The 24,344-nt window shown below is 40.5% G+C and overlaps 3 protein-coding genes across 3 annotated transcripts; 1 reads left to right on the forward strand and 2 right to left on the reverse strand.

Moving 5' to 3' along the window:
- The first annotated feature begins 6,749 nt into the window (after positions 1 to 6,749).
- Positions 6,750 to 10,604, forward strand: LOC306980607 (uncharacterized protein). Its single transcript, XM_079580033.1, has 6 exons — positions 6,750 to 6,930; positions 7,292 to 7,471; positions 7,622 to 7,859; positions 8,233 to 8,403; positions 8,994 to 9,116; positions 10,350 to 10,604. The coding sequence occupies exons 1-5, from the start codon at positions 6,894 to 6,896 to the stop codon at positions 9,094 to 9,096; spliced, it is 729 nt and encodes a 242-aa protein (XP_079436159.1). The 5' UTR covers positions 6,750 to 6,893; the 3' UTR covers positions 9,097 to 9,116; positions 10,350 to 10,604.
- A 4,035-nt stretch (positions 10,605 to 14,639) lies between these two features.
- On the reverse strand, positions 14,640 to 16,021 carry LOC306967656 (granzyme K-like). Its single transcript, XM_079562756.1, has 5 exons — positions 15,948 to 16,021; positions 15,725 to 15,872; positions 15,488 to 15,644; positions 15,079 to 15,351; positions 14,640 to 15,000 (listed from the first exon to the last, which is right to left on the reverse strand). Exons 1-5 carry the CDS (start codon positions 16,000 to 16,002, stop codon positions 14,851 to 14,853), a joined length of 783 nt encoding a protein of 260 aa, XP_079418882.1. The 5' UTR covers positions 16,003 to 16,021; the 3' UTR covers positions 14,640 to 14,850.
- A 5,857-nt stretch (positions 16,022 to 21,878) lies between these two features.
- LOC306966534 (cell division cycle protein 20 homolog B-like) lies at positions 21,879 to 23,695 on the reverse strand. Its single transcript, XM_079561327.1, has 7 exons — positions 23,644 to 23,695; positions 23,351 to 23,568; positions 23,169 to 23,263; positions 22,710 to 22,935; positions 22,363 to 22,488; positions 22,159 to 22,282; positions 21,879 to 21,996 (listed from the first exon to the last, which is right to left on the reverse strand). The coding sequence occupies exons 1-7, from the start codon at positions 23,678 to 23,680 to the stop codon at positions 21,899 to 21,901; spliced, it is 924 nt and encodes a 307-aa protein (XP_079417453.1). The 5' UTR covers positions 23,681 to 23,695; the 3' UTR covers positions 21,879 to 21,898.
- Positions 23,696 to 24,344: the final 649 nt, after the last annotated feature.

Raw genomic sequence — 24,344 nt, forward strand, 5'->3', positions numbered from 1 at the left:
TAGAATCCTGAAATTCTGTCTTTAATCAGATCGTTTTCCACAAAGTACCCTATTGTACTACTACCCTTATGAGTGCACATAAATGTCTTCTTTGTACTCTGGTTTGCTTGTTTAATGTGAACATTTGATCTATGTGGAAATTTTGTTGGCGACAAAAGCCCACATACCTGTGTTAATGGGTTGACGTCTGAGCTCATCCCAGAGCCTCAGGGATGTAGGATGCTGGCACTAACCTCTAAAGATGGAAGATATCCATAGATTATGGCCTGAAATTTCACAATAAATATTTCTGTGTGATGACACTTCAGAATTTCTTTGTAAATATGGGGGATGTGTTGCACCTCATCCTCAGGAATGCTGTCTAACTATAAGAAAGTTTGAAACGAGTTTGGATTCTACCAATTGGGTAATGATAGGCCTATTCGGAAGATGATTAATGCTGTGATTAGTCAAATAGCAGTTGGTTGGTCATTGACTCTAGTTTCAGTGTGCACTCATCTTCATTCATCCATGAGACCCACCCAACAACCGTCCTGCCTGCTCCTCCTCTCCCTCTGAAAAACACTACTGACAGTGCACTTTCTGCTATATCGAGATCATGACCAGATTTAAAACCAGTCATGGCCAGCTCCCCAAGTCCTTGTGCAGCCTGCAGGAATGTGGGCGTCTGCAGACACCTTTCCATTTAGAAGCTGTGCAGGCCGGTACAAGCACAGTGCCTGCCTTTTACACAAGCCGTACTGCTGTCTTCACTGAGGGCAGCACCTATCGGCATCCAAAAAGAATTTCATTGACGCATCTTGACCAAAACAAAGCTAGTGTTTAATTGTTTTTGCATGCATGATGTTATTTTCATATGCACATATTAGACAAATGTATTAGACATCAACAGCTGTCAAATGTAAAGGTCAGATGAAACCAAGGAATCAATTGAGTCAAATAAATGAATTATGGATATTAATAGACTACTGTTTGGCGTATGGCTATAAATGGTTCAATAACTACATAACAAATGTTTGGTCATAATGCATGCATCTTTTCAACAGATATCATCCTGCTGTGGCCCCATGTGTGGTCTGTCAGCATCCCCTCCGAAGAGTCCACTGGAGACGTCACCTCTGCAGGTACCAATTTGGAAATATGTGGGCCTCAGAAGTGGGTAGAGTAGCCAAAAGATTCACTCAAGTTAGAGTAATGTTACTTTACTTGAGTAGTAGTAAAAAAGAAGTGGCCCGAATAATTACTCAAGTAAGAGTAAAAAAGGATTTGAAGAAAATTTTACTTGAGTAGTGTGAGCGTAAAAGTCTAATTTATGTTTCAGTACTGACATAAATTATGAGAAACAAAACATGAAATAAAGTGAAAATGTTAATATTTTCAAAGAAAACATAGAAACAAAAGAAATCCTTATGAAGAATTAATTGACCAAAACAAGAACCACATCTTCTTGCACGTGAAAATTACAATTTCACAGTTATTATATTTGTACTCCAGGAAACCTAGGATACTTCATTGAGATATTCCTCAAGTAGAAGTGAAAAACGTACTGCATGACTTGCAAAAGTACAATAACTTAAAAAAAAAAGTGACTTAATTTACTTGAACAAGTGTAACTGAGTACTACCTACATGTGGTATGCATTCAACTATAATTTCAGTTATGCACAGAGGTAGGTGGGTGGTGACTGAACAAGAAGACAAGAAGCTGGTGTTGAGCTCTGTCCTGGGCTGCCCAATGGAGTCAATGGAGAAGGGGGGCGACGGGAGGATGTTAGCCAAACTCTCATTATGCACAACGCCAGTCACCCATGGCACAGGACTGTCGAGGAGCTGAGCAGCTCCTTCAGTGGGAGACTGAGTGCAAGAAGGAGCGCTACTGCAGGTCCTTCATCCCCTGTTATGGCCTGATTTGCACACGTGCAAACACAATAGTGTGTAGAGTCCCAAAGCAGAGGAAAAGGCCAGTGCAGTTGATAGTTGCGTGTCTAATAAATTCCACAAGGCAGTAAGGCTTTATAAATCAGGCCCTTAGACTGTGCAACCCTACTGTTAAAGTGCCTCCTGTGCAATAACTTCAATGCAAAACCATGGGCCAAAACCTCTGTAGCAGAATCACTTCAGTCACCTGCACTATGACTGTAAAGTTTGCCAAATGACATTTTGTTTTATATTCCATTTTTCATTGTTCACATACTTTTTAACTCATTGTATACAAGATACATTTTCACTATTAGTTGTTTGCGCATTATCCTGCTTTTCCATGATTTCACATTTCCCTGACCATTTCCCCTGTATTTGAGACCAACATAACTATCTTTTTGTAGTTTCTGTAGGCTACTTCTTGAAGTAGTTTTAGCACACAATAGATTTTTACTTCTTATAGTGGCGTTATGTATGACTCGAAAACTAATCCAAAACGCCACGGTAGGGCGTTTGAATAAGGGGTGAGGTTTATTTCTCCGGATCGCAACATAGGGATAGACTTACACTTACTTATAGCGATAACATGGAATGCCGTTTGATGTTATACCTCAATAAGACAGAAAGTTTCTCCCCAGGCTCACTAGCTTGCAGAAGCGCGTGGACACTAAGCGCGTGCACATGCGCACACACGTTCATTCATAAAACTAGAAACCGCCAAAACCCTGTCCGGCTATTTACGTCTATGTACGGCTCTACTTCAGTAAAACCTAGCTTTAAGCAACTACTCCTTCTCAAGTTACTCTTTCCTTTGTGTGTAAATCTGTAACAAAAGCTTTTTAACATAAAAAGGAATCAAAACTTTATTTATTTTATAAATAATAATAATAGCCTAATAATAATTCATCTTCTTTGTTCTTTGGAAATAATACATTTTTTGCAGTAGCTATGTTATGTTATATTACGTTACGTTACGTTATTCTCTCTCTCTGCGCACCTCTGGTTAAGCATATGTCAAATGAAAGTAGCCTACATACACGGACAGCGTTTTCTCCAGTTAATGTTTTGCTGTATCACTTTTTAGGTTCGTTTTGTCAGACACTAAGGTTAGAGATGTTAAAGATCTTTTACATCTCTAACCTTAGTGTCTGACAAAACGAACCTAAAAAGTGATACTAGAACACAAGTAGACACAATGAACGTTACGAGGTTTAATGTTTTGCTGTGTCCCAGATCAGGGGGATCAGCGCCCCCATGTGGTGAAGAGATACGTGCGGAGCTGTGACACGTCATTTGACAACTACTGCTTCAACAATGGCCAGTGCTTGTTTCTTGCTAACATAAATGCGAACACTTGCAAGTAAGCATTTCTAATTACACTGAAGTCGTCTGTGTTTCGTATGAATCAGACAGTAAGTTCATGACGTCACAGGTGTGAGCTGGGCTTCCACGGCAGCAGGTGTGAGCAGCTGCTGTTGGTCTCAAAGCCAATGGGAGAGGATCAGAAGGCTTTCATCATAGTCTGCGTCCTTCTGCTGATCATAGGCTTGGCTGGAGCCCTCTATTTCTTCTGCAAATGGTACATGGGATGGGATTCATAGTGAGAGTGCTTGTGAAAATTGTCAATGTATTTGAAGATTTAGATTAGATCAGATTAGATTACATTAAACGTTTTGTGCCTGCTGCTTGCTCATTTAGACAAAAAAACAGCACAGAAAAGAGACGTTGAATGCATCTAACAGACCTAAGAGGTGTGACTCTATGGGTGTGACTGGCATTAGCTTACAGTGAAAAAAAGTACAGCCAAAAACATAACACTCATGTAAGGACAGTTGAAAAACAATTTAGAACTAAAAGATGTTGCTGCTTTAAGTAATGCCTGACTTGTTCAGAAGACTCACCGATGTAGGGCGAAAGAAAGGTAAAAGTGATTATTATTGTATTCAAACCGCCTGCCAGAGGGGAGAACCTCATATTCCGCACTCAGTAAGTGGCCAGGATTTGGGATTTTTTTATTTTGTTTGCCTAATCTGTCATAAATACTTTTGTTAAGGATGGGTATTCTGTTTTCTCAATCACTTTCATTGCGTTTTTTAATATTACCTTTGCTCTGAACAGCTGAGACCCAAACCAGGCCGTCACTCTCACATTTCTCACATTTCTCAGTAGCTCAGTAGCTATAGAAAAGTAGCTTTTACCAATTTATCCAATGTGATCTATCCATCCATCCAGTGCCGTCCTCTTTATCCGAGGCCAGGTCGCAGAGGCTGTAGTTTGAGCAGAGATGCCCAGACTTCCCTATGCACGCACACTTCCTCCAGCTGTTCTGGGTGGCAGCACCAGATCAGCTCAGAGACATAGTCCCTCAAGCGAGTCCTGGGTCTTTCAGGGGACCTCCTCCCAGCAGGACATGCCTGAAACACCTCACCAGTGAGGCAACCAGGAGGCATCCGAAACACATGCCCGAGCTCGGAGTAGAGCCGCCGGCACCCTTCGATGTGAAGGAGCAGCAGATTTTCAAAATGAAAGGGAAAGCGCAATTAGATTAAATCAGGGATTGGTCCTTAAATAGATTTTTGAAAACAAATTAATTGTTATCCACAAATAATGTACCGTTTTCGAGTGTCTGTGCTGTCTAGAGTAGAGTAACCATGTAATAAATACTCCATATTAGGTCGCTAATTTATTTGAGACAAGAAAATTAGTGATGCATGGATGCGGCATTTTTTTTACATTTTTAAATATTTTCTGCTGGTGGTGTGCCTCGTGATTTTTTCAATGAAAAAAATGTGCCTTGGCTCAAAAAAGGTTGAAAGACACTGACTTAGGGAGCATGACAGGTTTCTGTCTGATTTAGTTCAAGACCGGATGATGTCTATCAGATCATGTCAAAGACACGGTCAGCAGGTATTATTACGTCAAGCGAAGTTTAATTTTAGTTTCAATCAAGTCATTTTCGTGGCCTTTAACCCAGTTTTGTGTGGTCTGTGTTGCAGGTATAGAAGGAACAAGCTCCCTCAACATCAGAAACGACAGGGGTACATGGGAGTACAGACAGCGTAAACCACCCTTTTTTTCACTTCTCTATACCCCCCACACCAGCATTCAATATACGTACAGTATCATTATGTATAATAGTCTGGTTTGAAAAAGAGAGACACAACGTAATTTATTTTTTTATTTTAAATTTTACAGAATGTGTAAAAGCACATCTGCTATTTTTAAAATGTATTTATTTTCTGTTTGTTTTGATGTTGAACCCACACAAGGTTACAACTTCAGCTGCTTGTGATGCTTTTCTTTCACTTCAAAGAGCTATGTTTTTGTATTAAAATCCAAGTATTTAAAAAAAAGTTTATCTATCGATCGATCTATATATTTACAAAAAAATGGACTGATCCAAACCATGCTATGACATAGGCTAATGATAGACTTTTACAGTTAATATACAGAATGTGATGATAGATGTACTTTGTTCTATTGATGACCATTTCTTGCCATGGCACTTCTCAAAGCTGATGGAAGTTTTTCGTTAGTCCCAAGGCTCTTTCTGTGTTCTGTATGCTAATATAACACCCCTGCCAAACTTAAACATTAACCCAATTCCTGTTTAAAGCAGGCTTATAAAGCCATTACTATGCGCTACAACCTCGAACATGACCAAATCCTGGAATTAATGAGACCATTTGAAAGCACTTTATTTGCAAATTATCTACAAGATTTACAATTTTACTCACATTTTCAACTGAGTTTCAATCTATTGTGATTGTGTTATTGTGGTTCTTTATTATTGTAATGATGCTAAATGATGTGATTCTGTGAACATGTGTGATTAAAATGTAGTTTACACTTCTGTGTAAAGTCTAACTCCAAACATCTGTGAGGTGTTTATATTAAGAGGGGCATCTTAGAATATTTCACATCATATTGTTTTGAGTCCATTATATTTTCTGATAGATCTACGATGACACAAAATGTAAACTAGGGTTAGAATAACACAATCAAGGACTGGAATTCCATACATACTACAGAAGAGGATGGCCTCCACTCGCAGACACAACAAGTGAAGAATGAAAACATTTGTATTGTATCCACGCCCAAGCCTTAAGGTCTACGCTTATTTATAGTACCCAAATATAGTAACAGATGACTTTACAAACCGCTCACTGATAAATCAGGCTGATGCTAAACGAACTAGTATAAGAGTAACTCATTTGAAATTGTATTGTGTGCTTATTCATTTATTATGTGAATATATGAAAAATATAATATTAAGTCTATGTAGAAAATAATCTATAATATGAGAGTTAAATATTAAACTTGGCAAAATGAAGATGATGCAAATGGTTTACTCAGTTCTTTGGATCTGAACAGGATTTACACATCATTCTTAAGTTATATTATGGACTAACTAGAAAATCTGATTATTTATTTGATAATAGATAATAATAAAATGATCTATTAAACCATCGCATCTGTTTGTTTGTTTGTGTTGTGTACAAACGTGTACATATTTATTTAGTAAATACATTTTTAAAGAAGCATCATTTCAACTATGACCATCTGTCTGTGGATTTTGTTCTAACGATCTGTTTGGAAATGTTGTTCTTGCTACTGTGATTGTGTAATTGTGGCCTTTTTTATGCAGGGAAATATAAAAAAAAACACATCAGCAATCGCCGCACTGACCCATGAACACACTGGTGTCAAACAGAAAAGTCTCATACCGGATACTTCAGTATCGCCGCAGGCTTTACTTTGGGACACTTTTAGAAGAACATTAGGGCTTAAACACATGCACACAGGCATCCACAAGCCCCCTCATGCATACAGGACAAAGACTGGCGGACACACACCCTCCGAGGGCAGAGGCAGGCGGCGTCTATAAAAGCTACACCCAGTGGAAGGTGTGAAGCACAAACAGAGCAGGTCCAGCCGCACACACAGACACACACGACTCCTCTGCGCCGGGATATGAACACTTTGGTCCACGCCTGCCTTCTGTCCTATGGTAAGTCCGGACCTGTATTTGGACGGCTTTGACAATGAGTGAATTGCACAGCACAGGTCAGATTGGAGACAGGAACTGCGCAAGACAGGTCTTGTCATATTCAGCTTATTCTCCTGAAGGAATTTCTGTCATAAGGAGAACAGAATGTGAAAACATGTTTTAAATGTCTTGTTTTCTCTGTCCATAGTTCACATAGCACATTTATAGTTTAGAGCTATTGTGTGAAACTGTAGTCTAGAGGGTTGTACCAGTTTATTGTTTTGGTTGATTGTCCTTATACTGAATGTGAAGTTGGTCTAAACCACGGTCAGATATACAACATGCACATCGATTTTTAACCCTCCTTTGCTGTTGTTTGCAGTAGTGTACAGTGCTCTGGGAGTGTGGGGATCCGAGGTGTCTTTCTCCACTGAGCTGAGTGGAGTGACAGGGGGTCCTACCTCTGGAGAGGGCCTCCACAGTTTTCTCAGTGATGGCGATGAGCTGGAGCAGCTAGACCTAGAAGAAGAGCCTTCAGAGACAGCCCACTTACACCCTTATGGTACTGGAACTTTCCAAACTATAGTTTGTCCCTGATAATTTCAGTGTAATCAAATGTTAATATTATTTGTCAACATACCAAACTGATAACAATGACTGTTATGCGTTGAGCAGTCTCAGCTTCTAACATTTTCCCATCTTTATGCTGCAGTACTTAATGCTCTCAAAGATGAGAAAAAGAAGAAGGGAAAGGGAAAGAGGAAGAACAGACATAAGATTAAAAGCACCACAGCCCTGAATCCAGAGCACACATACCACACCAGCGGACACACCAGCGGAGACACGTCAACGTTCAGCACCACAGAGAACCCCTGCACCTCCTCTCATCTCGACTTCTGTATCCATGGACACTGCCAGTACCTGGAGGGTCTGCACGAGCCGGTCTGCATGTGAGTACAGCCTACTCTCCTCCCTGTTGATATACATAATGTACTGTATATGAGAAGTACAGTAATGCAGTTGTTGCAAAGGTTTGGCTTGACAAAACAATCCAGGAGAAGAATTATGAACTGAATAATGCTATTGAGGTCTTGGTGACCACCTTGTAAACCTTATTATATGAATGGCATCAGCAATTTTGGTCTATGTCTTTTCCTGTCTCCTATCAAAAAACCCACGCGAGCCACTCTTAAATGAAGTCCTGTATAATGACTATATTGTACTCCTGAAATACAAAACCAGTTGTGCCTCATTTTATGCAAATGAATATTTCCTCTGTTTAGATCATGTTGAACACTATTTCTACCATGATTCTTGTTGCAGCTGTATGCGAGGTTATGTGGGGTTACGTTGTGGCATCCAAACACTGGAGACTAAAGGGACCTCAGAGGATGGGAGCAGTAACACAGAGCTGATTCAGACTGTGTTAGTGGTCGTCGCTGTGGTCCTATCAGTCATCAGCTGCACGGCCATTATCCTCATGACTTGTGCTCAGTGAGTTCACTCAACATGTTTCTCTCATGAACATACAAAAACTTTGACTTCCAACAAAAACACATTGTTGTCTCTTCATCTCGCCTTGTAAAACATCAAAGGCTGCCAACACACCCAAACACACCTTTGCTACGCAAGCATAGCTCACTCACGTCACCGCTACAATGACTTTATAGGGCCATTTGATCAAACCATTATGATTTCTTAATGGCAGTGTGACTACAGTAAATGCAAATAGAAAAGTCTGAGACACACTCACGCATAGGGGTAGCTGTTGAGCTGTTATCTTGCTTTCCTTATCTCCACGTGACTAAATCATATTCAATGCCTGCAAATGGAGCAAAGTCAATAGTTCAAGAAAATGCAACGTAGTCATCTGTAAAGCAATTTCAACTTTACAACTGACACCATTAAGCTTAATATTTCACCCATTTAGAGCAGATATGACAATGTAAACAACAGTGTGTTTCTTTCAGCCTTACTCAAAGCCATGTAACTGATACTGTAGCGAAACCTCTTGAGGAAAGTCCTGTTTAAAGGATGACCTGATTGTGAAGATTTACGTTTTTGTTCTGTGGTTTTCTTTGTAGTTACAGGTCTCATAAAAACTTCCTGGCGTCATATCTGGGAAGTGGCGGGACGGCAAAAGAACTCGAGAAACTCCAGAAACCCCCTAGTGATGCTGCAGTGTGAGGAGGTCAAGCTTTGGCCAGGTACGCACTCTTCATCATCATGACCTATTTACACACCCTCTGATGGTAGAATTAGCTACAATAAAAATACAGACTTTTATCTATAATTTTAGGCTTCATTCATTATAAGAGGCGACAATTTCATTAATGTTGTAGTAATGTGTGCAAGTGATAGTGTATCTTGTCTGTCTTAAACATACCCAGTGTAGGCATAATTTACGCCGTACAGATTAGATCTATTTCAGACTCTTTCTAGACCTGGTTAGGCCTGATTAGATCTTGATCTTGCCCTGGTATTGCTCACGAGGTCAAAGATTTTATGCGGCAGGACTGGGTGTGGAAAGTTTCAGAACCATGGTTGTAGAGTAAAGTGCAACCAACAATGGAAAAATTTACAAGTTTTCTTCTCGAGCCCAGGCATCTTGCATTTTTTGTATGTCATACCCCACGAAAATATACAAACATTAAAAAAAAGATGATTTCAGGCCTGCCTTTAGTCTGAATATCACCAAATGCGTGTCAGATATTCGTAAATACTCTTCTCAAAACTTAAAATATGTGCTTGTATTTCCAAACACTATTTCCTTATTGTCATTCTGCAATTTGGGCATTGTAGTGATGATGTAATAACCGCTATTCCACAATTAAGGCCAACATCCGGCTGTGACTCACATGAACGTTAATCCAAAGAGGAAAGAGTCAGCTCCTGTTGTTATTATTGTTATTGTTGAGTAAAGGCAGTTGCATCATACAGTCAGGAATCCCCATACGAGCTGTATGTACTCTCAGCCTGTTGCATGCCACTGTAAAGACAAGCCACTCATTCACAAATAGCACTGCGATTGTTGATTTGCGGATCTCAAGAGCTTAATCGCTGTGCTTTGCTTACATGTGGTCAGCTCTGAGACACACTCACACGCAGCCTCCGCCAGTTTGGCAAAACAACTGTGTGCTGCATAGTTGTGGTAATGACGTATGCTTTTTAATGGAATGCATATCTCAACGAAATATGTCATTGAGCGAATGTTATATATTTGCTTGTCGTTAACCTGACAATACAATTCGATGAAAGTAGGTTTCAGTTTGGCCATAGTCCAAAAATAGACTGCTAGACAGTAAATTACGGAAATCTCTTTAAATATATCATAATACACAAGCAAATCTTAACAAACAAGGTGGCTAAAGGGAACTTTGGCCTGTTATTTATCTCTTCTCATTTTTTTTTTTTTGTTGTTGTCTGTTTTGTCTTTCCAGTAAGATGCACCTTGAGAAGACAAGCCGCCCAAACCACCCTGAGGGCAAGCGATGCCACAAGGATTGCTTTTGTAGATGCTCTGTTCAAGACTGTTCAAATGTACTTTCTAGAATGTAATTTATTGTATTGTATTTATTGCTCACAATGGAGTTAGCATTGAACTGTCATTGTGTACTGTATGTGGATGCTGAGCGTTCACTTTTCTTCAGTTTTGATAGCTAGTATTTTATTTATTGCACTGCTGTTGCTATAGGTCAGACAAACTCTTCATCTCACTCTAAAGGGATGGAATATGAACAACAATAAACTGTCTCAGTGTTATTGAAAACCTGGTTCTGCAATTTTCTACAAATGCTTCATAGGGTTCACCTGCCCACTCATAAAAACACCCTTTGGCAAACAAAAAATAGAAATGAAAAATTCGGCCGCTTGTATTCGCGATCCTGTCCTTTCGGTCATTACCCAAATCTCATGACCATAGGTGAGGGTGGGAACGTAGATCGATCGGTAAATCGAGAGCTTTGCCCTCCGACTCAGCTCCCTCTTCACCACGACAGACCGATACAGCGATCGCATCACTGCTGACGCCGCACCGATCCGTCTGTCGATCTCACGCTCCATCCGTCCCTCACTCGTGAACAAGACCCCGAGATACTTGAACTCCTCCACTTGAGGTAAGGACTCCCCACCGACCTGGAGAGGGGAAACCACCTTTTTCCGGTGGAGAACCATGGCCTCGGATTTGGAGGTGCTGATCCTCATCCCGGCCGCTACACACTCGGCTGCAAACCGCCCCAGTGCGTGCTGAAGGTCCTGGTTTGTTGAAGCCAACAGAACAACATCATCTGCAAACAGCAGAGATGAGACTCTGAGGCTCCCAAACCGGACACCCTCCGGCCCCTGGCTGCGCCGAGAAATTCTGTCCATAAAAGTAATGAACAGAACCGGTGACAAAGGGCAGCCCTGGCGGAGACCAACACGCACTGGGAACAGGTCTGACTTACTGCCGTCAATGCGAACCAAGCTCCTGCTGCGGTCATACAGGGAACGGACAACCCTTAACAGAGGGCCCCGGACCCCATACTCCCGGAGCACCCCCCACAGGGCACCACGAGGGACGCGGTCGAACGCTTTCTCCAAGTCCACAAAACACATGTGGACTGGTTGGGCGAACTCCCACGAACCCTCGAGCACCCGACGGAGGGTATAGAGCTGGTCCAGTGTGCCACGACCAGGACGAAGGTCTCACTGTCGTTACCCACGTGGGCGTTGAAGTCCCCCAGTAGAACAATGGAGTCCCCAGTCGGAGCACTATCTAGTACCCCTCCCAGGGACTCCAAGAAGGCCGGGTACTCTGCACCGATGTTGGGCCCGTAGGCCGAGACAACGGTGAGAGACCTGTCCCCGACCCGAAGGCGTAGGGACGCGACCCTCTCGTCCACCGGGGTGAACTCCAACACGTGACGGCTGAGCTGGGGGGATATGAGCAAACCCACCCCAGCCCGCCGCCTCTCCCCGCGGGCAACTCCAGAAAAATGGAGAGTCCAGCCTCTCTCCAGGAGTTGGGATCCGGAACCCAAGCTGTGCGTGGAGGTGAGTGATTCCATTAGTGTGTATTGGTGCTCCGGGTCGGTGCAAGGAAAGCTGCAAGTGTGGTTTTCAGAGACACCAGGAGGAGATGAAACACCCCTCAATCATCCCATTAACACTTGTATGATCCCCAGAGGGTCTACGAAAAGGATTTATTAAGGTAAACAAGTTACTTAGTACTGCTTTAAATCACATTTATAAATTTGTACAGCTTCTAATGCATAAACCCATCCATCCATCCATTTTCTTCCGCTTTATCCGGGGCCGGGTCGCGGGGGCAGCAGTCTCAGCAGAGATGCCCAAACTTCCCGATCCACACACACCTCCTCCAGCTGTTCTGGGGGGACCCCGAGGCGACACCAGGCCAGCTCGGAGACATAGTCCCACCACCGTGTCCTGGGTCTTCCACGAGGCCTTGTCCCACTAGGACATGCCTGGAACACCTCCCGCGGGAGGCGACCAGGAGGCATCCGGAACAGATGCCCTAGCCACCTCAGCTGGCTCCTTTCGACGTGAAGGAGCAGCGACTCTACTCCGAGCTCCTCCCGGGTAACTGAGCTCCTCACCCGATCTCGGAGGGTGCGCCCAGCCACCCTGCGAAGGAAACTCATTTCGGCCGCTTGTATTCGCGATCTTGTCCTAATGCATAAACTGTGGCAAAAAAATCCCATGATCATCACAAAATTATAGGCCTAATTGTGAACCTGATCAGTTCAGAATACTGAATACTGAATAATTCCACAAGTAAAGGAATGGTAGGTTTATGGTATGGAATATGACAGTGTTAGATCATTACTGTTTTTGTTGTGAGAAGTCTGAATCCACCCAGCATTTGTTTTCGTACCATCATATTGCGTCTCTAGTCTAGGTGGATTGTTTGTTTGTTTGTATACTGTATTGTCCCAGGGAAATTTGTCCTCTGCATTTGACCACTGGGTGCCCATCTGAGACCCATCTCCAGATGTGGAACCAGCTGATGGTCAGAATCACCTACTATACATGTTTTTTGTGGAAACTGGAGTACCTGGAGGAAACGTACGCAGTCACGGGGAACTCCACACAGAAAGGCCAACCGCTGCTCTACCGTGCCACCCTTGTTGAAAGAATGTGTAAGGATTGGTTTGTTGATAAAGCTTCATGTTGTTTCCGTTATGCTAGTAGAGTTTATGACAGCCACAACATAATTCAATTATTTTACTCGGTAAAAGGTTTATTTTTAAGGTAAAAAATAGATGTTCACATTGTACTTTAGAAAGTTATTTCTAAAGTACAATATAGATAATGACACCAAAAAAACATGAAAGGAATGAAAGGAGAAAGGAGGTTCCCTAATGTTTATTCTGAAAATCTAAGATTATTTAGCCGATGGCATTTGTGTTAATTTGGTATGTTAATTATATGAATAATTTTGTTTAAAGAGCTCAGTTGTATTTCAAAAACTCCGCATTGTGACTTTGTGCAATTGAGCGGGCAGTTCTAAGTTTTGAATTTAGCCGACACGAAGATCGAAGACATGAAGGGAAGAGCTACACGGTTTTCTGATAGTAGTTTGTTCATTTTTGAGGATAAAGTCTGTTACTCCTGTAAGACATTTAACACTGTGGAATACATTTTTGTTGTCGCAGTCCTGTGTTTTTCCCTCATTGAATAGACACAAGTCATACAAGGAAAATTTAATAACAATAATAATAATAATAATAATAATAATAATAATAATAATAATAATAATAATAATAATAATAATAATAATAATAATAATAATTGGTATTAGTATCTATTGATTCGTGTGAATTGATCTTTGTGTCTGCAGTTGTGGTTTGTGTAGCTCTTGCGTCATGGACGGTGAGAAAAAGCTGATCAAGTGGACCGCAGCCATGCGATGCAAGTGCAGGTAATAATAGTACTTCCTCCTGTGCACAAAAGTGCCTGTGGTGGAGGTTGATGAACTTCTAGCTTTCACACATTTGACTAAACCAGTAAGGGTGTGGTGGTGTTTTAATAGTCGAAATTGCATCAAGGTGGGCCCTGCGCTGTTGCATGTGGCCATGGAAACACTAAATATGGTCAATGGCTGGTCAGTCCCACTCATAACTCACCTCGTGCTCAGACAATAAGACCATGGTGGAATTTCCTGGGTGTGGTTGGGCTTACACCTGTGTACAGAGGTCGGTCACTATAGAGTAAACCTTGATCCGTAATGCTTCAATAAATAATCCATTGAATCATGATGCAAATATATAAATATGCATATATATATATGGTTTTGTACAAACCCGGTGTAAAGTATCAATGTAAGTAATTCAAACACATACAAGTAAACTTGTAGTTCTAAGTAAAGTTTGGACAAAATACAACAAAAAGATACATTTAGCGATGAATTACTGGCCATTCTCAGCATTTGCATTTGCTAACCTTAAAGTATAAGTTTATGAATAACTGCTTTTCAGGAGACACACACTACATTACTGGACAAGCCACCCTGAAGTAGCGTGTTTCAAAATACATCCATTGTTCTCTGAATTAATGTGCAGTCATTCTTCAATTGAATGACATTGCTCACTAAAACTTAAAGCACTGTGTTGTGCTTTCAAGGCCAGCTTAGAATGATAGTAAATAAATATTCTCACAAAACAGGCATATGTGAAATACCCAGAATAATAAAATGAGCTTGAAGATGTATATTAGTTTAGAAGAAAATGATAGCTAGCAGGATTGATTGGATGATGATTGCGCTCCATCTAGTGTTAAAATGGCCAAACTGCCACAACACACAGCGCTTGATTAAAAAGTGGCTTTGGCATTTGAGCAGTCATTACAGACATGTTTTGATTTTGAGATATCATACATTTTTTATTTTTGAAATATAAAAACACAAAACACAATGGAGATAAAATGGAGGAATGATCAGATTTAACTTGTTATCTTTCGGATCCATTCTAGCTCTTTATTGGAGAGAAAGGTGTACACGCCAGGCTTCTTGATGACTCCACAAGCTTTTCCACCAAAAGAGGTAACACCAACTACTTTTCCTTTGCAGAGCAGTGGCCCTCCAGAGTCTCCCTGTGACATGAGTCAAACATATTGATTTAATATCTGTTACAGTTTTGTCTCAAAATGTGGTAAACAATCTGTTCTCACACTGCAGGAGTCAGCGGCGTTGGTGCCGTCTGAACCGGCACATATGTGTCCTCTGGTGATCGTGGGATTGAAGTTGTAGTAATCCTTGGAGTTACACTTCACCTGGTCGATCACAGTCACATTGACTGACATCAAAACATTTGAACCTTTTACGGCATTGGTCTTGGTTTTTCCCCATCCTGCCACAAGACAAGTGCTGCCTGCTGCGGGATGCTCCACTTTATGCAGAGGTTGCACTTTCACAGTCTTGCTCTCCTTCACAGGTTTATCTAGCTTTAAGATAGAAATAATTACATCCAAATAAGTATTCATACTTTGTAATTTCATTGTTAGCAAAATATTGTAGTCCACTTTTCTGTATTTGATTTGAAGAAAATCACTTATTCTATACAGATCTAGCATCAGTTACCTTTATCAGCATGAGGTCGTTGACTTTCTCTTGTGGGTCATAGCAGGGATGTGTAATAAAGCTCATCGCTTTTCTGATTTGTCTCAAGTTTTTTTCTTCTTCTTTTTTATTGATGTTGTGCACACCCAGCACCACCTTTTCAATTCTAAAAGATTTACTTGTTTGGACATAAGAGTGTGAGTTAGTTACTGACATTTTCCTTTGTAATTTTTGTTGTAAGTTAGCATAGAAGAGTACTTGTAACAATGTGCAGCAGTCAGAACCCATTTTGTATGGATCAGCGTTCCCCCACACCGTGGTTCTTTGCGGGTTTCTAGCAGTGCCAAGAAGGGCATTGAGTGAGGCGGGAAAACTTCTTTACCATTAATAATGTCAGCACCATAGCCTGTGAGAGAAGATTAGACAAATAAATTGCTCTGTATGAAAATAGATTTCTTTTCATTTATGCAATGTTACTCACTTGTGTAGACCAGGCACAAAGCAGACAAGATGTAACCAAGTCTAAGATGAAACATCCTGTCTCTTCTTAGAGATTGTGGCTGTGAAGAAATGCAGGCTGTTCGAGAGGGCTTCTTTTTAAAGAGTATCTGAAACCTTTTACCCCACCCACCCTGGCGCTGTGAATTTACTGAATTTCAGTCACAGACGGAGGCATGAACTGAGGGCGGGGCCTGGACATGAGCTATCGGTACTGAAAAGTGGGAAAATAAAATAGAATAGTGTTTGATATGTTCGGAGAAAGTGGTGGAAAAAAATGGCAATTAATTATTTTATGCAGCATAGGTACTGAGAACCGATTGCTCGATTTCAATATTGTAAATGCGTTTTTGTTTGATTTATTTCACATAGCTGCTACTTGCGAGCCTTAAACGTATTTTTCTGCGGATGTGGCTGTATATGAGAGCTAAACGTGAGTCGGCAGAACTTGAACCTGTATATGTGTGAAATGTTTGTGGTATGTGCGTCACATCAGCTGTGTGGTGAGAAGGCTATGCATTCAGGCCCCGTGCATAGCCGTGCTGATTCAGAACAATCATGAACAGAAATGCAAAGTAATTCTTGAGAAGTCAGATGTTGCAGCACTGATGATAGTTGTTAGATAGAATTTAGTCCACCTCAAATTTACAGCAACAATAAAGCTTTTATTAGTAGTTGATGAGACAACTACTTATAAAGAGAGAAGATGAACTATATTTTCTATATACCAAACTCTCACTGCTCACACCTCTGCTTTTTTATTTCTTTAATCAAACATTCTTTGCCCTGACTGAAATGCATTGTGAATTAAGAAGATAATTTGTGAATGGCAATAGAATAAAAACATGAGTAAAGGTTTTCTAAAACAAATAAATAAAATAGAAATCCCCCTAATGACTTGACAGGGTCGTTTTGATGTGAGGCAGCCACTATGTTTCCCTAAGAGATGGCCTCCCCAGGCGTCTTGCATGTGCCTCTTACCTTTTCCCTGTACTTTCAATAAACCAAACCTTTATTTCATACAATTCATAAGAGCTTCTATCGAGCATTTATTTTTTTCTACTGCATATGTTTACAAAATAAATAGACAAAAATGAAGTTTATCAAAAAAGGGACATTGTTGAACAAAGACAAAATAGTGAAGACATTCATACAGAAGAGCGTTAAGAACAGAACTGACCATTGATTTACTAATTCCTAACTTCAACATTTTAATAAACAACAAAAAGCACTTCCCATTTGTAACATTTGGAGAGATTTTCATACTATGGTCCACTGTATGTTCATAGAAGCCATGTCCTCCACAGGGATTCCCATGAGTGACTCGTCTTGATTGGACTCCGGTAGTTGACCTGCCAAGATCAAATTTGAAGATACAACTATATGGTACAGCAAATGAATCTTAATACTGGAAGTATTTCAAACTTACTTTTTTTAAGTATTAGGTAAATGATCCACAGCGGAGGTGCAAGAAACACAACTTTGAATGACTTAACTATAATATTGGGAACACTGTTAAGAACATACATGTCTCCTGTAAGAGCAAAAGACAGATTTATAATGAACATTAAATTTATAACAGCTATTTATGAGTGAACGTCTATTGCACTGTGAGAGAAAACTCCTATGGATGAATTTCACGTGTCCTACCTGTTTGTATCTGTAAAGTAGTTGGGCTTGACTGGAGGATGTGTTTCATCCCTGTGCTACTGTCAGGCCGTATGATGGAGGCTCTGATCTCAAAGGTGTAGTTGGTGGTGGAGGTGAGGTTGGAGATGTGGATAGTGATGGAGGCAGCGCCTCTGCTGAAGTGGTGAATGGAGGTATTGCACTCAGTGGCACATGCTGTTACTGTGTAACTGTGAGACGTCATCTGCATGAAGGCAGACACATTCCAGCTCAGAGACACACAGTCTGAGTGTGAGACCCAGGACACATCCTGTGGTCCGGTGGGCCCTGAGACAAAACATCACAAAACATCACTTTAAGAACAACATGAACAGTGTCAAAAATCCTGATTTAGCAAAGTTAATTTGTGCAAAAAAAACAACTATATGTCAATACCTTGACAGACAGATGCATGAGGCTCCTCACAGAACCGTGATAGCATCTTGTTCGGTTTCATCAGCATAGATTCAAAACTTCCACAGTCTCCCACTTTGTTTTCCCTCCATTTCTCATAGTGGACATGTTCTTCACCATCTACCCATGTCCAGCTGTTGTCTTCATTGCGCTGCAGGCCAATCCAGTAGCTCAATCTCTCTCCAGCAGTGGCAGTCTGGAGGCAATGGTATTCATTCTCTGTGCTAATGACAGTTAAGTCTACAAAATATTTTTGGCAGAACTCTTGAGATTGACTCCAGGACATAGGGCTTTTCACCAGAAAGTACCGTGCAATGTCAGCTGCAGTCAAGCCATGGCACACCACTGGCAGGTCAGAAAACAGAGATCAAACATATCCTGCAGTAGATGCATGCGCTTATCACAATTTATACAATATATTAGATGCATGTAGTAGTTCTTTGTTCAGAACAATGTGCAATTCTTAATGTTCCAATGCAAAGTCAATGGATCTCAAGTCAATATTTACCTAACACCAACAGCTGCAGGAAGTATGTCCCAGAAGCCAGCATAGAGATCCTTCAAGTGTTACACAATTTAGTATTAGCCCACCTCAATATATCTGTGCTCATGTTTGGAACTCCTGAATTTCTGCAGTATCCCAGCCTCCAGTGTGTATTTGTACGAGAAGCGACATACCTGATGCGACGTGCCTACTGCGTGGAGTGGGTGGAGACATATACAGGCTCACCTCCCAGTTTAACCATGTTTGCTCATTTGTTTCATCTCTGAAAAATCATCAAACTAATAATACAATCCTACTACATTATTAAGAATAAGCACTTTTATGGATGTGAATTGGATCAGCTCTTGTTCCAACTGCAGCACATGGGAATTTGACATTTTATAGCCTATATTGTGCTAAAAATAGCAAAAAGCTCCACCCCCTGTGGTATTTTGGGATTTCTGTTTAAATATTTACATTGTTATCAGCTAATGATTTATCTGGACCACACATTCAGTGAGCACTAGTGCAGAGGCCTACACAAGGAAACAGTACAACTGTTGGATAGTAGCAGAGGTTATATTTGCTAAGTAATGATGTAATTGCTCTACTTCCGGGTCCAGCGGGACTTTAGCCCTATTCACTATAGTGGGATTTAGCTGATTATAACCTGTTATTAGTAATGTTTTACATACGTGTGTGTATGTTTTTACATACACAATGAAGGCGTATTTCAAATATAAATATCTTTTATCTGGAGAGATGGTGCTGTGTTTGTCTCCGGAACTCTCAGCATTGAGCCCGGAGGAAGATAATTACTGGGTGTGATGTCAAACTTAACAAACATGCAGTATATGTATGTATGTACACATATATAGTATATTGTTTATTGGTGCAGATAATAATAAGAATAAGAAAAACAATAATAATTATAATAATAATAAGAATTATGTATCGGTTTTATATAGCGCTTTTTTGGTCACTCAAAGACGCTTTGTATTGCTTTATTCATTCACTCCTTACTCCTGCTATTGTAGCCATAGCTGCCCTGGGTTAAAGGCGACCAGTGTGCGCCATCGGCCCCTCCGACCAACACCAACCACTCACTCACACACTCACTACATTCACCCCAGGCTTCCTGGTGTGCCCAAATGGTCTCCCATCCAAGTACCGATCAGGCCCTTCACTGCTTGGCTTCCAAGGTCTGACGGGATCGGGCAGAGCAAGGGCGGTATGGTGCAATCGTACTCCTGTCAGACTAACCCAAGGGCAGCTGTGGCTACATACATTATGCAGCTTGCCCTCTTGAAATAACCATGGAGACGTCAATGTCTTTTTGACATATATTTACAGCTGTGACAAAGGTCGTCCCACAGAGGAAAAGCCCAAGGATACAATGACAATGTGCACCTGCAGGAGCAGGGATTCGAACCCCTGACTTTCTGACCATGAGACGACCCGCTCTACCATCTGCACCACTGTCAAAAAATAGTTCTTTGTGAAGCGCTTTGGGTGAATCGTGTCAAGTGAAAAGAGATGTCCAAATAAGATTTCCTTCCCTTGTTGAGCACAGATTCTGGCTACTGGGCCCTACTCTGCTCACATCCTGTTTGACATGGTCTGACCTTCAGACTTAGTTTCGTTCTGAGAAAAAAAAAACACTTCATGTAACAGGGGTCGTGATGCACACAACACACAAAAAGTGTTTTTCAATTGTGCCTCACTTGGTCAAATCAAAAGAAGAAACAAGTAACACCACAAGATTATTTGTTTATTTAATTTATTTGGGTCCCCAGTTATCTCAAAATGGACGGCTACTCTTCCTGGGGTCCGGTTAAAGCAATTACCATATTCACATCGTACAACTGAATTGGAAAAACAAAACAAAAAAACATCAGTGTTAATTTCGTCTTAGTCAAAGTGATATTTTTGGACTTTTTGGAGTAAAACTAAATTAAAAGTTTTCCATGAGACTAAAACTATGACTAAAATGTCCAGATATTATAGTCGACTAAAATAAGACTACATAAAAATGAAAAGGAGAGACTAAAATCATCCAGACTTCTATTGACCGTCTGAAAGAGCCTCATATCATGTAAATTCTCTGCCAAAGGAACAGCTCTGAGCTTTGTTCATGTGAAAGAAACTCCATGAAGCAGAGGAACATGATTTAATATGATTATAATAAACATAAATGCAAAGTCGACTAAATTTGCCTTAAATTTGTAGACTAAATTTACTTGCAATCTTAGTCGACTAAGACTAGACTAAAATGGAAGATATTTTTTTGACTAAATCTCGACTAAAAATAAATTAAAAATGAATACTGCTTCACATATACAAACCGCTTCTCAGTGATACATATGCACATATATATAAAGAAATCAGTATACATACATACACACACAAACAAACTTAGGCCTCCATCAGAAAATGTCTTTTCAATAGTCTTTTAAAAGAGAACTTTGTTTCAGCCTGTTTAACAACATAAAGTCACAGCTCTGAATATGACTGACCGATGCTCTGCTTCTGTTCTGGGTTTGGGGCGGGTCAGATGACTCTGAGCCGCTTGCCTGGTTGGATAATTGTGCAGATCTCTCACATAATATAAAAGGTTGTACAAATGAGTGGGTTTTTGACCATAGCATATATTTCTGAAGAAAGTCATTAGAGTCTATCTTCTACTCTGAGCCATGAGAGATGATGCTCAGAGGAGCTCTGTCCCCACACCTGAGCTAGACAAAGACTTTTCCAAGAACTTGTCAATTTAATAGTTATTCATCATTTCATGCAATTAAATACGAAACATGTAACAAAGAGAGTAATCTGTGTGTTCCTCTGTGTTTATTGTTTTACAAAATATTTGTAAACAATAGCATTAATTTGTGGTTTCTTAAAAGCATAGGAGTGGACACAGAACCATCCAGCACCTCTTTAATCCTCTAACTCGCTCACTTGCAGCTCTGTAAATAAACCAGTGCTGTCAATCAATCAACCAATCAATCAAAATGAAAATCAGATTACTTTTACAACTTGATTAATCACTATTAATCACTATTTTTTTTGTTTTAAATGTAACTATTCTATTCATTATTATTACTAACCCTCCATAAAACACTCCTATATTAAACGTATTTGCTCACATGTCAGTAACAAGCAAAGAACTATAACATAAATCTAAGTGAAACCCTGAGATGGCTCCTAAGACCAACTGAACTGCCTTTTAGGTAACATATACTCAAGATACAGGATTGTATTAGGTCAAAACATGATATGATACATTTGCAATGGATACGTGATTAATGTATTAATAATGTTTTTGTTAATAATGAGTTAAAGCTTTTTGACAGCCCAGTCACATAAAATATTTACATGTCCCAGACATGCATTATCTGATCTGCTCCAGCTGTGAGGATTTGAGAATCGTTGTGGTTTACTGCCAAATGCAGGACTCGATTTGAATGGCCTGAAATCAAAGCAATATGTCAATAATATAGTAGTATTGTAAATATTAAAGTGAGTGAACCAGGAGTTAATTGCTCCGTTGTCTATCCCCCCTTTATTCATTGTTTGTAGAAGCAGATTTTGGCCATAACGATTCAAAACAGTCAATCAATAACTTATTTACCTGAAAGCTGCTTAGTCAGGCAAAGAGTAGGACTATCCCAGATCCAGGAGGAGATGTGGTTATGAGGAGCACCGTGTCCTGACACCAACCTTCTCTTTTCTTTTGTCCATCTTAGGCAACAGACCTGATACAATATCACACAAATAAGTCCAATGTGTGATTCCTTGTCCTTACATTATGAGCGAGACAATAATGCAATTAAACCTGTGAGTTTGTTTGGACAGAGGAGAGGCAAGTCCCTGATTTCGTGTCCCAAACTCTAACTTCTCCATCTTTCCAACCTCCTCCAGTTGCTATAACATTCTTCTGCCATGGACACCAACCCATTGCCTAACAAAGTGAATAAAAGATTGAAAAGCGCACATCAATCAGCCAGTGAAGCAAAATGTGCTTGTAATAAAGTCAGTAGATCTGGAAGTGTAAAGTGAATGGACTGTGCAGCGTAATGTTTGTTAAAATAGGGCTGCACATTTGCATTTTGAATCATGGCATATTTTCCTGTATAATACTGATCACATTTCAAATTCTATTTCCACTGATGTTGAACTGACCTTTACAGATGTGGGCTGTCTCATTGTAGTGACAGGTTCTCGTGAATGATCTTGCTCAGTAATGTGGCCGTCCCACACATGAAGAAAGCCCTCTGTGGACCCACTGGCCAGTTGGTCATCTTGAGACCACTGCAAACTGCACACACCTCCCCGTTGAGTGGCCGTCCCAACATGGCCTCCAGAATCCCGCGGGTCATAGTGATGGATGTGTCCCAGATCTGATCCACTGCAATTAAAACCATGGTTGATGAAAATGTAATTATTTAGCGGGCGTATGTCCAGATGTTTTTAATTTGGTGGCCCAGGAGGGGGCGCATGAGGATGTTAAGCAAAAAGACTGACCATTTCCCAATTTGATATTAATCTATCATAGAATGAAATTGAATTGAACTTGTATTTGCCCCCCCCCCCCCCCCCCCCCCCCCGTTTCCCCCTAGACAATGAAATAAAAGCCCACACCTGCTGACTAAGTTCTGCTTCCAGGAAAGAGCTCTAACCGCAGAGTGAAGAGACGGCAGACACCTCATAATCAAACCTTGTTCCACATCCCACCACTAGAGTCAAACAGAAAGACCACATCAACTGACACCTGAATAATTTAAGGTATCATTTCCCCTCACAAGATGCAAGCAGTGTCATACCTCAATGTTTCCTCTTCTGTTCCCAACACAGAGCCCTCTGCCGTCACTGCTCCAGCATAAAGACAAGATGTTTTGGCCGTGTGAACTGACGTGTCCTGACAATAGTTTTGGAGTCAAACATCCCACTAAAGAATGTGTTTCTGAATTCCAAAGATGAACAGAGGATCCAAGTGCTAAAGCGACCACACCTTTACAGCTGCAGTCGAGAATATTAGTGTCTGAGAGAAAGACATTGAAAAGTTATTTATAAAAAACATTGATAATCCTTAATTGTGTCAGCAAAAATGTCTTACAGTAGTCATCCAGTAGTGACGGGGCAGCAAGCAACATTTGTGACTGTGACAAATGATCAGATTTGCTCAAAACAGCAAATGGTTGTAGATTGTCTGAAGAAATAAGAAAGTACAGGCTATTTATGTCAGCTATCACATTACATCATATGAATGTCTCATTAATTTACAATAGGCCTATTCATTAACAAGTCCATCTTTTGGAAAACAGTCAATTTTGCAATACTATTGCACTATTACAGAGACAGTGTATGTTTGGGAAAATCCTGAAATGACATCATTGCAGCATCCGATGGCCCAGATCACACACTGTACTGTATTATGTGCTTATCGCATACCAGAACAGTTGATGTCAGCATGCTCTTCCCCAACTGCTCTCCACATCATCCTCTGAAAGAAAACGGGGGAAATCTTTTCAGTTATTAATAGATACTATTAAATCACTCTGAATACATTTTTTATTATATTTTGCACAATTGTTATGCAGGTCAATCTATATCTCTAACTTTACAACCCCTTCAGTAAAATGTTCAGTAAAAAGACTTTGTAGAATACAATCAAGATGAGGAAGAACAGATGTTTCTGAAATCGAACATTACCGATTCAATTTCCTTTTGAGGAGGTCTTCGCGAGGTGGTGGCACATGGTGGAGTAACTGCTGTTTTAAGTTGGTACATTACTCCTGACTGTGCTGTGCCTAAGAC

This window comes from Gobius niger (assembly GCF_951799975.1).
Source record: "Gobius niger genome assembly, chromosome: 1".
NCBI lineage: Eukaryota > Metazoa > Chordata > Actinopteri > Gobiiformes > Gobiidae > Gobius > Gobius niger.

Coding starts and splice junctions, on each gene's coding strand:
- LOC306980607 (XM_079580033.1), top strand. CDS start 6,894: ATGAACACTTTGGTCCACGCCTGCCTTCTGTCCTATG. Junction 7,860..8,232: donor CTGCACGAGCCGGTCTGCAT/GTGAGTACAGCC, acceptor TTCTTGTTGCAG/CTGTATGCGAGGTTATGTGG. Junction 8,404..8,993: donor ATCCTCATGACTTGTGCTCA/GTGAGTTCACTC, acceptor TTTTCTTTGTAG/TTACAGGTCTCATAAAAACT.
- LOC306967656 (XM_079562756.1), bottom strand. CDS start 16,002: ATGTTTCATCTTAGACTTGGTTACATCTTGTCTGCTTTGTGCCTGGTC. Junction 15,873..15,947: donor TTTGTGCCTGGTCTACACAA/GTGAGTAACATT, acceptor CTTCTCTCACAG/GCTATGGTGCTGACATTATT. Junction 15,001..15,078: donor ACGCCGCTGACTCCTGCAGT/GTGAGAACAGAT, acceptor CTCATGTCACAG/GGAGACTCTGGAGGGCCACT.
- LOC306966534 (XM_079561327.1), bottom strand. CDS start 23,680: ATGTTGCTTGCTGCCCCGTCACTACTGGATGACTACT. Junction 23,264..23,350: donor ACAGAAGAGGAAACATTGAG/GTATGACACTGC, acceptor GTTTGACTCTAG/TGGTGGGATGTGGAACAAGG. Junction 22,489..22,709: donor GACAGCCCACATCTGTAAAG/GTCAGTTCAACA, acceptor TCACTTTGTTAG/GCAATGGGTTGGTGTCCATG.